Source organism: Nematostella vectensis, chromosome 14, assembly GCF_932526225.1.
Source record: "Nematostella vectensis chromosome 14, jaNemVect1.1, whole genome shotgun sequence".
Taxonomy (NCBI): domain Eukaryota; kingdom Metazoa; phylum Cnidaria; class Anthozoa; order Actiniaria; family Edwardsiidae; genus Nematostella; species Nematostella vectensis.
The window spans coordinates 4,889,399-4,903,102 of record NC_064047.1 but is presented as its reverse complement, the minus strand read 5'-3'; the positions used below and the strand labels follow the sequence as shown (position 1 = coordinate 4,903,102).

The following is a 13,704-nucleotide window of genomic DNA, read 5'->3' as shown; positions in this document are numbered from 1 at the left end:
GAACTGCCATTTGTCAATCGCCATTTGCCGTTTGCACTGACAACGATTTTCGAAATAGGCGTGACAGGGGCTTCCGCTGATGACGTAACAGACTAAGAATATCAAGACACAAGAATCCTGCACAACTCGTCTGTATAGGGATTTCCCGCTATCTAAAGAAAATGATAGGTTTTAGAGCAATTTGAGTTTCATCTCAATAATCGTGAATATTCGAGTTATCAGCTTCTAGACTGTAGGCTGTAACCCCCTAGATCCGCTACTGGCTGTACGGTTTCCTCACACGGAGGAATATTACAAATAGCCCAAGCTAGTGACAAGCACCAGTTAGCCACATTATGTATTCTGCACATAGGAATGAATATGCAATCATCCGGGAACTTCATACTCTCAGGCGGGAAATCAATTGGCGGGAAAAAAATTTACTCGCGCGCGACTTTTTAGTCTCGAAAACAAACGCCCGAAACTGGCGATTTTTTTAGTCAGAGAATATTCACGTAGTTGCCCTCTAGTTTTCCCGATATTTTAGAAGATAAAGAAATTATTCAAATAAGAGTGAAAAAATAAAAAATTTGCGAAAATTTTATTATTTGGAGAATCGAAAACGCACACGTTACTTTGTAGGCACCCTCCCAAATAATGTTATAAAGCTACATTTTTTGTTGCAGATACTTCAACAGCTAAAATAATATAATTTTTCTATTGTGAAGATTATAGAGATCCATAAACAATTATACCATATGCCAAAATTCATTCAATTTCACCAATGTTTGCGAAAATTCATAACGTCTTGAAGTTTGCATAGCAACGGCCCTCAGACAAATGTCCCAACACCCGTTTAAAAATGATTAGTTTATTAAACTCGGGAACATCGCAAAAACAAGCGATTTGATTGGTTGAGAAACTCGGGATAAAATGCAATATACACCTCCTAAGAGGTGGATATTTTCCTGCGCCCCGAATCAAGCAAAATGGCGGGTGTAACAGCCGATTTGCAAGTGTTTCCGAAAAGAAAATTGCTCTAAAGCGTGTTTTATATACTACAACAATTATACCATACCATTTCGGCGGAAAGTGCCTTTCAAAACATCTATTAACTGCACGGGTAATAGACTGTGCTAGCGTCCAGTCTTGGCCCGACTCTGGTGCCAATGTGTGTATGCTAGTGTGTTTCTAAAGTCAACTTATTGTATACAGACCACTTATAATTTACAAACGTGATCCTGACTGAGACTACAGTATACCCAATGCACTTGGGTGTGTTATATTTATTTACGTATTCCAGGGATTAATTCGGTGCTAGTTACGTAGGGATTCGTGGTGTATTAAAGGAATAAGAACGAAATTTTCGTGTTGAATTAGTGTCGGCAGTGTTTTTTTTTTTTTTTTGTTAAACAACACAACGGTTACGTTGGGGTTCGGAAGGGTTCGTTTTAATGCAATGTTTCATGTCGAATTGGTGTTTCGAATAACTGTGTATATGAAGTTAAAAAGACTCTCTTTTTCACAGTTAGACGTTTTAATATGAAACACTTATGTTATGAGTCTATATTTTTGTGAAAACTATGTGTGGACGAATTGACTCTATTTTTGTTGACGAGTTGACTCTACTTGTGGACGAGTTGACTCAATTTGTGGACGAAATAGTTGTGGACGACACGGTTTGTGGACGAAGTGACTGGATACCAAGTACATAGCAAAATACCAGAGAATAGGGGTATTTTTTATAAGATCAAGGATTATTAAAGATTAATTAAAGGTACTGGGTTATTATCAGTTGTGTGGTACTTGGAGCTACTCCTCCTTGTGAAAAATAGCGAAATCTTAGACATTTTACATTAAGGTTGCAAGCTCCACACTGAACCCCAACCACATGACTTTTCCTACCTACCACATTCCTCTCTCTTGACCTTGCCCTTAGTCAACACCCCTGACAGCGCTTCACCTTCATTACCATGGATCTCAGCGCAATCTATGAGCCGGTAGCCAAGTTCTGCTGCCAGCCGAACTGCATTCCCAACTTTTCCCTTATAACTGTGCCATGTGCTTTTAAGATGTTAGCATGAGTTAACATGAGTTTCCATGTGTATGTGACACCATACATAGAATATCTGTGAATAAATGGATTACAGAATAAGCTCTATAGTGTAGTGTAGTGATACTGCAAACAGGCCCATAGACAGGGGGGGTGCATTTCTCATCATGTTAAAGAGCAACTGCCCAGCCCTTCAAAATTGTTTCAGGTAGATAAAAGATAGCGAGTTTTCTAAAGAAAAGCATTTATAGATTATTTCACTCCCTCACTAGTTTAACCCCCCCAGCTATTGCCATTTCCAATTATTAAGTAAAGAGCAGTGCCTACATTGATGTGTTTTGCGTATGTCCAACAACACATAAGACACATAATGGAAAATTCAAAATAGCATATCAATAAAATATCAAACGTAAAAGAGAGTCATGTCATGAGACATATGGGCTAATGCATTGTTTTTATTGGGGCTATGCTAATCTATTTTGCTACACCCCCTATCTAATGAACGCCCCCCCCTAAAATTACAACTTTGAAATAAACGCCCCTCTCTAATAAATGCCCCCCTTTATTTAACGCCCGTACCCTCCATCCCAGCTTAAACAAACGGCATAGTAGTTTGACTTCTACGGGGTGAGACTTGCTCAATGTCAAGAAATGCTTGCTACGCTACGTAATCCTGACTGAGAGTAGAACTTCACTGCATGGGTTTGTTATATTTCCATAGTTACTTTGTAAAGAACGCCCCTCTATAATAAACGCTTCCTATTTATTGAACCCCCCCCCCCCCCCCCCCTCAAATAAACGCCCGAACATTTTTTAGATCATTTACGGTATACACATTTTCATAAATGCACAATTTGTTTCCTGTTGTTGTTCATTAGATTGATTTTTTTTTTCAAAGCCATTGGGCACCAGGAAAGGGGGGGGAGGGGTACTCTATCATGCTGACTCATAGTGCCCCACCAGTGCCCCACCCCCTGCTACGGCCCGGTTACTATACGGAGATGCTACACCCGAAAGGGGTCCGTTTGATGCTACACCCGAAAGGGGTCCGTTTGATGCTCAAACTATACGAAAGGGTTGCAATTTTGTGATTATTTCACTATATAAAATATAGCAAATTCGCGATTTTCACCATAAAACGGTCAATATATTACCTCGTAAAATTTGAATGGAGCAAGTTTTTGTAGATTTCAGCGACGACTTTTTTTTATCAAATACACCTTTTTCTTTAGTAGTTTTTTTTAACCCTTCGTATCTCGAAGGAAGAGCCCCTGAAAACTCACTTTGAATTACACCGTAATCTATGAATTGCTAGCCTTAGTATCAGTCGATTTTATTTTTTTAAAGTTGGACAGGAAAAATAAAAGTCTTGTTTTCGCCAGCGCGATAGAAACATAGGGGGGCCTGATACTCAGGTTAATCGATTGCGCCATGTTTAAACATGGCTTGGTGACTGGCTTTTAGAAAGAAAAAAAAAAACGCGTTCATACTTCCGCGCTTTTCAAACTTTGTATTTATCATCACGAAATTTTCAGGCAATTACACCTAAGAGTCTCCGAGAATATTACTTAACCTGGAGATTTTGCGATTAACCTGGAGACCTGGAGATTTGCTGCAAAACCTGGAGACTCCCGGTTTATCCGAGAGAGTTGACAGGCCTGCTACCTACACGGCTACACCACCGACTGGCAGACATGTCATAAGATCGATCTACTCCGTCTCAAATAGAGTAGATTAGTTTAAAAAAAAAACTTATATAGTAACTTACCAAAGCAAACGCATGGCGAGATTATTAGCAAATCATGCGGATTTTCTTACCATTGTTTCAGAGAAAGTCGAAGAGGATAATCGGAGTATTTTTCTCAGATGAAATCCAGGAACTCGAGATGTGACTGAGCCCGCGATAATATATTAGAGTGGGCGGTTGTTTAGAGGGAGGGGTAGGATGGTCCCGGGCAGCAGGGAAACTGAATATTCTGATAATAAAAGTAATAAAACCACAAAATACTCTCTTAATTAGGTAAATTCTGCCTTTTTTTTGCGACGCGCTTTACTAAGTTGTTTCAAGCTAACCCATCCTAATGTTATTAATATTAGCACACCGGACTAATCTGAGATCCGTTTTTCTGAGATCTCAGATGTTTTTTTTATCATAGAGGTCAAATAAACGCTCTCGCGTTGTTTTGATATATTTAGGGAGAACAGTCGAGAAAGAGGGGGGGGGGGGGGTTGAGGGGGAGGGCTGACGTTATTTTTATAAGAACCTTTTTTTTATAAGAACGTTCAGCCTGAGATTTACCCAAATTCTAAGAACATGCTAGGAAAATGCCGAGGCCCAGATAGGAAAAAAAAAGTCTTTTTTTAGTTCTGATGCGCTCTAAAATGCAGAATCATAGTAGCAACCTATTATTGCTATTGATCATTAGTTATTCTCTTCCTAACAATTCATTAAGTATTATATTCTTAACACAGACATTTAAGAACATCGTTAAGAACATATTCGGCCTTAAAACGTCCCAAAAATAAGAACGGCCCAGCCTCAAGCGAAAATTAGACAAAATTAGAAAATAAGAGTGTATTTAAACAAAATATACGATTGCAAAGTTTTTGTTGTCCTCAAGAGCAGCCTAAAACAGCCAACACTATACACGTTTTAATTAAACAGCCTGAACAGTGCTACATTCACTATTTTTTATCATACTTTCACAAATAAGAAGGCATAGCCTGAGATTTCTACAAAAATTTAAGAACATTTGAAAAACATGCCGAGGCTCAAAATATTGCTTTGTTCGTGTGATGAGCTCTAAAATGCAGATTGAAATGGTGCTCATAATAATAAACCTTATATAAGAAATATGTGTGTATTACACGTAATAAAAAGGAAGTCTGAAATATCATATATATGAAATACAACCATCCGTACATCATGTTCCAATTAGAAATAAACAATTTCAATATTATTTTTTGTGTGTTTATAATTCACTTTAGCCCGATCAGGAAACGAAAAAGTAGTATTTCGAAAATCCAACAGGATGAGATTGTTTTCCTTTCGTCCCACTGTTCATTTCCAAGTCATAGGCACATCGCTAAATTAATTTTCTCTGCCTGTGGTTTTCGCTTTTACAATAAAACTACAAAATGCAACAAAACAGATTTAAACCTGAGCAAACTATAGTAGTGTGAAATTGAATAAAACAGAACAAAAAAAGAAAGACTATTTACATAAGTCCATCTAGTCTTTCTCCAGCTTAGTGTTCCTAGTTATACTATTTACAAAGCCTGCTTGCAAAGAATAACGCTGGCGCAATACCATCAACAATAGGCCTTTTTCTTCTATTCACATATTAAACTTAGCATCTTGGTTTTCATTGTGGAATAGCAAACATTGCACAGCACCCTTGTTTGTAAGTAGCTGTTAGGATGGGTATATAAGAATCAGTGGCGAGGGTGGTCATTACCGTTGACTTACGAGCTCCACACAACATGAAGTTCGCCTATCTTCTACTCTTTGCCTTCGCGGCGGCGCAAGCAGTCCCTAGTGATCTCGATGGGTATCTTATGGAGGACGATGAGGATAGACATCCTTACGTGGTAAGATAAACAGCCCTCAGCGTTGTATTACTCGATTCCTCTCACAGGGGCAGGTTCTTAGAAAGCTGGTTAGTGCTATGATGTATTTTGCCCAGGGATAAATATCGCGAAATTTGTTTAGGAAAAGGGGGAATTAACCCTTGGTTAGCGTTAACTTGCTTTCTAGAAACCCGGGGCCAAGAAATATAAGATTACCGTCATAAGCATGTATTTATTATAAGATAACAATTAATTAACTCCCTGAATGTCATTAGCAGATTTATATTTCCAATGGTGCCGTGACGAAGAAAACGCCCTCACCTCTATGTGAGCTGATATCATATAATCAATAGCACTACTTTTTGCATATGGGTGGTTTTGGATATGGATATTCTACCCTTGCTAGCATTTTATTCGTAGCAGTATTACATTTGCTTTTTGTGACATTTCATGCACGCTCATTGGTTTAAGTCAATCACATGGTCTTCTTGAAGGACTCGATATCCGTCGATTTTTATTTATGTGAGAAGCGACAAATTTATTTGCCCTGCGACAGCTCAAGACCTCTGAAACAAGCGATTTCAAGATATTCCCACACGTTAAAGGTCGATCACTAGCAATACAAAATTTGAAATCGTAAATATTTCTTTAGCCGCCAATGTCATTTCGTCTGTAAAGTAATGAATATCAAATTTATTTATTAATACTCTGTTGATGATTACAGCAATGCAAGATCGACCTGTATGACTGCTTCAGACTAAAGAGCAAGACAAGGATGGGGTGTTTGACGGGTTACAAGAACTGCATGGCTGTACTTGTCCCCACTATCCCCCCCTTCGTGGTAAGTGCTCACAACGCTTACCCTCTCTCCGATCGTTTTAAGTGCTCTCTACCTCAACTCTCACTCTGGGTGCACGTGCTCCTAGTGCCCAGCCCACTGCCCTGCAACGGCCCTTGCTGCATAAGGCCGCCCATCCACAAAACGTCCATATATCTGGGCATTACTACCGTACATACTTGTTTTGACATCTCCTTCGCAGACACGGCACATGCCTGCTTTTTCTAATCTGAAATTATACAAGAAAGGAAACGTTTTTGATTCGTAAGCGGTGCGGAGATACAAATATGAAAACAAAATCCGTTTTTTTCGGCTTTTGATTTAAATCTGACATACAGTACTTCGAGAAAAGGGAACCTACTTAACCCTATTCAGACTGGGGTGTGTGTGTGGGGGGCTCTTTAAGCCCCCCCCCCCCCCCCCCCCTCCGGGAAAATTGCTATAACTTTTGAACCATAGAAGCTAAAGAGACTAAAACTTGGTGACTTTTCCTAAAATCTATCTGCGGACGTTTTGATGCCATAATAGACATGTCAAGGAGACGCTCCATGTTACCATGGCAACCGTTTTCTCACACATAGGTTTCACAAAAACTAAAAAGTAGTGAATTTTTCATATTTTGGTCCTGTTTCTCAATTGCAAAAGCCTCTTTGGACTTTATTAGTTTCTTTAGGTGACAAGTCTCACAACAGCGCTAGAATTTTTTTACCTCGGATATTTGGGGGGAGGGGTGTGTAAATTTTGCTCTCGTTAAAAATGTCACTAGATTTACTTGATGAAGCTTTGAAAGCTGATATTATGCATTTATCATTACTATGAGCAGTAAAACATGCATGCAAATATTTTTTTCGTAATAATTACAGATTTTTTTCTTTTGCAAAAATCATAAGAATCCAAGATGGCGGATCCAAGATGGCGGACCCAAGATGGCGGAAATTCTTAAAAAAATTGATTATAAACGTTTTTATGGCCTTTTTGCATTGTAAAGCCGTTAAAAGAATGATTTTGATATATCTAAATGATGTAAAATGATTTCAACCCGATATCTGATAATTTAGGCAATATTTGAAAGAATATCTAGACCTCGTATTTATGACGTCATTTTGACGTCATTGTTGATTCGACCACACCCAAAATAAAACTTGACGATTCTTTGCATGCTGGTGATCATTGTCTGTAAGTTTGATGGTCATAGCCAAAGCGGTTCATGAAATACGGAAGAGGGGCCCTATAGCCCCCCCCCCCCCCCCCCAGAGTCACAGACAACTCAAAATAGCCCAGTCTGAATAGGTTTAAAATCCATTTAATTTTCCAGATTGCGTGCAAGGATAACCTGAAGCAGTGCGTTGCCACTGCTGATGGCTTCATCGCAAAAGGAAAGTGCTTCATCGCTTTCGCTAAGTGCCTAAAGGGCAATGGACCAAGCTCACCAGTTACCTTCATGGAGGATGATGCAACACCGCCTAGACATCCTTACGTGGTGCGTGAACCTGAATGCATCGTAAGATGGAAACGACCATAGACCACGGCCAGTCAGCAGGCTGTTAGCTATAGGGTTTTGGTGGTGTAGGGAGAGATAGGGAGGGAAGGGGGGATGTGGGAGGAAAGATTGTAGGGAAGAGGTTATTTCGGCAGGAAATCTTCTGAGGCGAAATGGTACACACACACACCTTGAAGTAGCAGAGTATTTCAACCACTCCTTTATTTTTGCTAGGCGGAGCTCTTAATAAAATTTTTTAAGGTCTCAAAATATTGTCAAATGCGGTAACCAAATAGACCGATAATCAAAAACCCAAATCAGTCTGTTTTGTTATGTATTTTAACAGCAATGCAAGATCGACCTGTATGACTGCTTCAGACTGAAGAAGAAGTCAAAGATGGAGTGTATGACAGGTTACAAGAACTGCATGGCTGTACTTGTCCCCACCATCCCCCCCTTCGTGGTAAGTGATCTACCTCTCCCCGGTCGTCTTGGATGCACTATTTTATCCCCCAAGCGTCCCTTACTCTTTCCTGGAGACTACCACTTCTTTCCCATTTTCGTACCCATCCCTGTTATTGAGTGTTATACCATTCCACTATTATTCCCAGCCTTTTTACCCTGAACATTCAACCTTCCGTTAAAGCTCCCAATCTGAAAATATAAAACTGCGAGTTTATAAAAATGAACTCAGTTTTGAAATTGTCGGTAACATTATATTTTTAGATCGCATGCAAAGACCAACTCAAGACCTGTGTTTTATCAGCTAGCGGTATTCTTGCTAAAGCCTCATGCTTCAAGGAGTTTGGCCAATGCTTGATCAACAAGGGCCCCAGTCCCCCCGCGATCGATACTTTCTTGATGGAAGACGAGGAGGACTCGGACAGACACCCATATGTGGTAAGTCCAAATATGGTAAGCCACAAATGACCTTTCTCCTTGGCTTTAACCATGTCAGCGATCGCGCACAGAGGGGTGGGCGGGGGGGGGGGGTGTAGGAACACTTTGGACATCGTTGCTAATTTGGTTAGCACCCTTACTTATGAGAGTAAGTCGTGCCAAGATATTCATGAATTAGTAGAGGATTCACGTGAAATAATAAGAAGCAATGATCAAAATGATGCATATATTCTCCACTTACGTGAGCAAAATTATTCATGTTATAAAAAATAAAGTTGGTTTTGTTATGTATTATAACAGCAATGCAAGATCGACCTGTATGACTGCTTCAGACTGAAGAAGAAGTCAAAGATGGAGTGTATGACGGGTTACAAGAACTGCATGGCTGTACTTGTCCCCACCATCCCCCCCTTCGTGGTAAGTGATCTACCCCTCCCCAATCCTCCGATTAAATACTCTACTTCAACCCACCACCCTACCCTCCCTCATCTTGATCGCTTTTTCTAATTCCATCAGCCCTCCCCACGTGCATGATATAACCGATCTCTACACCCTTTTATTGTAGGTTTATATACAACGCAATCATCTATCGGCGGAATATCCTAACGTTTAGACTCATTTGTTCCCAAGAACCCTCCAGAACATACGTGGCCCTTAAATCGACTCTGCAAATGAGAGTACAAAATATGTTACGCCTTTCCGGCTTTTGACATACTTCGAGAAAAGGGAACCTACTTAAAATCCATTTAATTTTCCAGATTGCGTGCAAGGATAACCTGAAGCAGTGCGTTGCCACTGCTGATGGCTTCATCGCAAAAGGAAAGTGCTTCATCGCTTTCGCCAAGTGCCTGAAGGACGGTGGACCAAGCTCACCAGTTACCTTCATGGAGGATGATGCAACACCGCCTAGACATCCTTACGTGGTGCGTGAACCTGAATGCACCGTAAGATGGAAACAACCATAGACCACGGCCAGCCAGCAAGCTGTTAGCTATGGAGTTTTGGTGGTGGAGGGGAGAAGGGTCTACACCTCATAAGCATTGTGCTTTTATAGTAGACTCCTCATCATCACTAATTTTTTGCATTATTATCATTATACTATACTATTATTTGATGAACTAAACTTGATTGATTGATCGAAAAAAAAAGAGATAGGATATTTCGCCATATTCAACATTTTTATGTGACAAAGATCAGTATCTTCAGGTGCTAAACACACTTCTCAAAGTAATAGACAAACCGTGCCACCCCATGACTCTTGCAGCGTGGAGTGGTTCATTGAAGAGCTGACAATATTGGAATGTTTAGTTATCGATTGGATTGATAACCATGACCCCCAAATCATTTTGATTTTGCTATCTGTTATAACAGCAATGCAAGATCGACCTGTATGACTGCTTCAGACTGAAGAAAAAGTCAAAGATGGAGTGTATGGCGGGTTACAAGAACTGCATGGCTGTACTTGTCCCCACCATCCCCCCCTTCGTGGTAAGTGATCTACCTCTACCCTCTCCCCGGTCGTCTTGAATGCACTATTTTATCCCCCAAGCGTCCCTTACTCTTTCCTGTAGACTATCACTTTATTTCCCATTTTCGTACCCATCCCTGTTATTGAGTGTTATACCATTCCACTATTATTCCCAGCCTTTTTACCCTGAACATTCCACCTTCCGTTAAATTTCCCTATCTGAAAATGTAAAACTGCGAGTTTATAAAAATGAACTCAGTTTTGAAATTGTCGGTAACATTATATTTTTAGATCGCATGCAAAGACCAACTCAAGACCTGTGTTTCATCAGCTAGCGGTATTCTTGCTAAAGCCACATGCTTCAAGGAGTTTGGCCAATGCTTGATCAACAAGGGCCCCAGTCCTCCCGCGATCGATACTTTCTTGATGGAAGACGAGGAGGACTCGGACAGACACCCATATGTGGTAAGTCCAAATATGGTAAGCCACAAATGACCTTTCTCCTTGGCTTTAACCATGTCAGCGATCGCGCACAGAGGGGTGGGGGGTGTAGGGACACTTTGGACATCGTTGCTAATTTGGTTAGCACCCCTATTTATGAGAGTAAGTGGTGCCGAGATATTCATGAATTAGTAGAGGATTCACGTGAAATAATAAGAAGCAATGATCAAAATGATGCAAATATTCTCCACTTACGTGAGCAACATTTTTCATGTTATCAAAAATTAAGTTGGTTTTGTCATGTATTATAACAGCAATGCAAGATCGACCTGTATGACTGTTTAAGACTAAAGAAGAAGTCAAAGATGGAGTGTATGACGGGTTACAAGAACTGCATGGCTGTACTTATCCCCACCATCCCCCCCTTCGTGGTAAGTGCTCTACCCCTCCCCAATCCTCGTATTAAATCCTCTACTTCAACCCACCACCCTACCCTCCCTCATCTTGATCGCTTTTTCTAATCCCATCAGTCCTCCCCACGTGCATGATATAACCCATCTGTACACCCTTTTATTGTAGGTTTATATACAACGCAATCATCTATCGGCGGAATATCCCATCGTTTAGACTCATTTGTTCCCAACAACTCTCCAGAACATACGTGGCCCTTAAATCGACTCTGCACATGAGAGTACAAAATCTGCTACGTTTTTTCGGCTTTTGATTTAAATCTGACATAACTTCGAAAAAAGGGAACCTACTTAAAATCCATCTAATTTTCCAGATTGCGTGCAAGGATAACCTGAAGCAGTGCGTTGCCACTGCTGATGGCTTCATCGCAAAAGGAAAGTGCTTCATCGCTTTCGCCAAGTGCCTGAAGGACGGTGGACCAAGCTCACCAGTTACCTTCATGGAGGATGATGCAACACCGCATAGACATCCTTACGTGGTGCGTGAACCTGAATGCATCGTAAGATGGAAACGACCATAGACCACGGCCAGCCAGCAAGCTGTTAGCTATGGAGTTTTGGTGGTGGAGGGGAGAAGGGTCTACACCTCATAAGCATTGTACTTTTAGTAGACTCCTCATCATCACTAATTTTTTGCATTATTATCATTATACTATACTATTATTTGATGAAATAAACTTGATTGATTGATCGGAAAAAAAAGGAGATAGGATATTTCGCCATATTCAACATTTTTATGTGACAAAGATCAGTATCTTCAGGTGCTAAACACACTTCTCAAAGTAATAGACAAACCGTGCCACCCCATGACTCTTGCAGCGTGGAGTGGTTCATTGAAGAGCTGACAATATTGGAATGTTTAGTTATCGATTGGATTGATAATCATGACCCCCAAATGATTTTGATTTTGCTATCTGTTATAACAGCAATGCAAGATCGACCTGTATGACTGCTTCAGACTGAAGAAGAAGTCAAAGATGGAGTGTATAACGGGTTACAAGAACTGCATGGCTGAATTGGGCCCCACTATCCCCCCCTTCGTGGTAAGTTTTCCGGTTCCAGTTTTTCTAGCTAGCACTTAATTTCTTCCTTCACTCCTCGAGGTTCAAACTATATCTCCACCTTATATTAAAATGTTAAAAAAAACCGCATTGGGTGAAACTAGATTCGACATCATCCGCTTGCATTTTTGTTTTTAGATCGTATGCAAAGACGAGCTCAAGACATGCGTGTCATCTGCAAGCGGTATTCTTGCAAAAGCCACGTGCTTCAAGGAGTTTGGCCAATGCTTGATGAAGGGCCCCAGTCCCCCCGCTGTCGATGCTGGCGCGTTTGTCCTGGACGCTTTGGAGGATGGCCCGGCCCCGACACGTCATCCTTACATTGTAAGCTAATTATACTGCGCATGTGACTATCACCATACTCAAGGTGTAATCTTTGTTTCCGGTTCCGGTTGCCTGTGACGCCGTCGAGAGTGCTCAATATACTTTTTTTCACTTAGGATTAACCACACATAGCAAAAATTAGGGAAAAACTCACTGATAAGGAGACAAATTTAGCTTGGATCTCACTACTGTAAGGGAGAAGCAGGCGCGTATACGGCGCGCATAGGCCGCCCCCACCCCTCACCCATGGCGGCCAAAAAGTAGGTCAGTACTTTAAAAAATATACAAGTATTATGCTTTTTCCATATGGTAACTTTAACTGCGTAACCAGCCCTCCCCCCTCCCAACCAATCTTCGGTTCGCGCATGAGTAGTAGCACAGCTTAAACGAGATCAATAGTAGTTTAGTAGTAATAATTGATGGTCAAACTCTTTGTTTGAAGCAATGCAAGGTTGATCTCTACAAATGCGTGAAGAATGGAGGGGACAAGCTTCAATGCGCAAAAGATTACAAGAATTGTATGGTACAACACCTCCCAACTGTCCCCCCATACATTGTAAGTATACAGATTTCACCGGTACACTTATCTTACCGGTCTAGACTGGACGCCTTGAGACAGATGATAAGGTAGTCAAACCCCCATACTTGGAAAGTATACAAATCGTATCGGTACACTAGGAGCAATCTTATTCTTATCTCATTTCTACATCTAAATGGCACTTGCGCGTTTTCCAGGTTGAGTGTCGTGGTAAGTTGAAGATGTGCCTTGCTGCGGCGGGCGGTTGGAGAGACCAGGCGAAGTGCTTTATTGACTTGGCAAAATGCATCAGGGCAGGTGCCAACGCATAAGACTCTGGAATCATCCGGTTCCCTTGGTGACAAGCAAATAATTGCAATGTAACTTCGACATATGAGACTGATGTGGTTGTCTTATATTTGAAGTTTAAAATAAAACATTGGAAAACTTATGACTTATGACTTGTTGTTATGATGTGGTTGGGTGGCCAGCACCAGAATCCCTAACCCCACCCACAGCCTTACCCAGGCGCGTTCCTATGATTGTCCGAGGGGGGGGGGGGGGGGGGGGTGCGCAGTCATAGGTATTATATGGAAAAAGCAT

The 13,704-nt window shown here is 40.9% G+C and overlaps 1 protein-coding gene across 8 annotated transcripts; it reads left to right on the top strand.

Moving 5' to 3' along the window:
• Positions 1-5,466: 5,466 nt before the first annotated feature.
• Positions 5,467-13,552, top strand: LOC5507853. 8 transcript variants are annotated; one of them, XM_048721526.1, is made up of 15 exons: positions 5,467-5,623; positions 6,327-6,443; positions 7,756-7,920; positions 8,267-8,383; positions 8,647-8,820; positions 9,121-9,237; positions 9,579-9,743; positions 10,192-10,308; positions 10,580-10,753; positions 11,044-11,160; positions 11,514-11,678; positions 12,126-12,242; positions 12,399-12,584; positions 13,027-13,140; positions 13,320-13,552. In XM_048721526.1, exons 1-15 carry the CDS (start codon positions 5,516-5,518, stop codon positions 13,431-13,433), a joined length of 2,067 nt encoding a protein of 688 aa, XP_048577483.1. In that variant the 5' UTR covers positions 5,467-5,515; the 3' UTR covers positions 13,434-13,552. The 8 variants fall into 8 exon arrangements, with proteins under 8 accessions (XP_048577483.1, XP_048577485.1, XP_048577490.1 ...); XM_048721528.1 differs by lacking the exons at positions 7,756-7,920; positions 8,267-8,383; XM_048721533.1 differs by lacking the exons at positions 8,647-8,820; positions 9,121-9,237.
• The last annotated feature ends 152 nt before the right edge of the window (positions 13,553-13,704 follow it).

Bases quoted from the DNA above. Each gene is read 5' to 3' on its own strand.
- LOC5507853 (XM_048721526.1), top strand. From the start codon at position 5,516: ATGAAGTTCGCCTATCTTCTACTCTTTGCCTTCGCGGCGGCGCAAGCA. The intron at 7,921-8,266 runs GTGCGTGAACCT...GTATTTTAACAG, and splicing joins CGCCTAGACATCCTTACGTG to CAATGCAAGATCGACCTGTA. The intron at 12,585-13,026 runs GTAAGCTAATTA...CTTTGTTTGAAG, and splicing joins CGACACGTCATCCTTACATT to CAATGCAAGGTTGATCTCTA.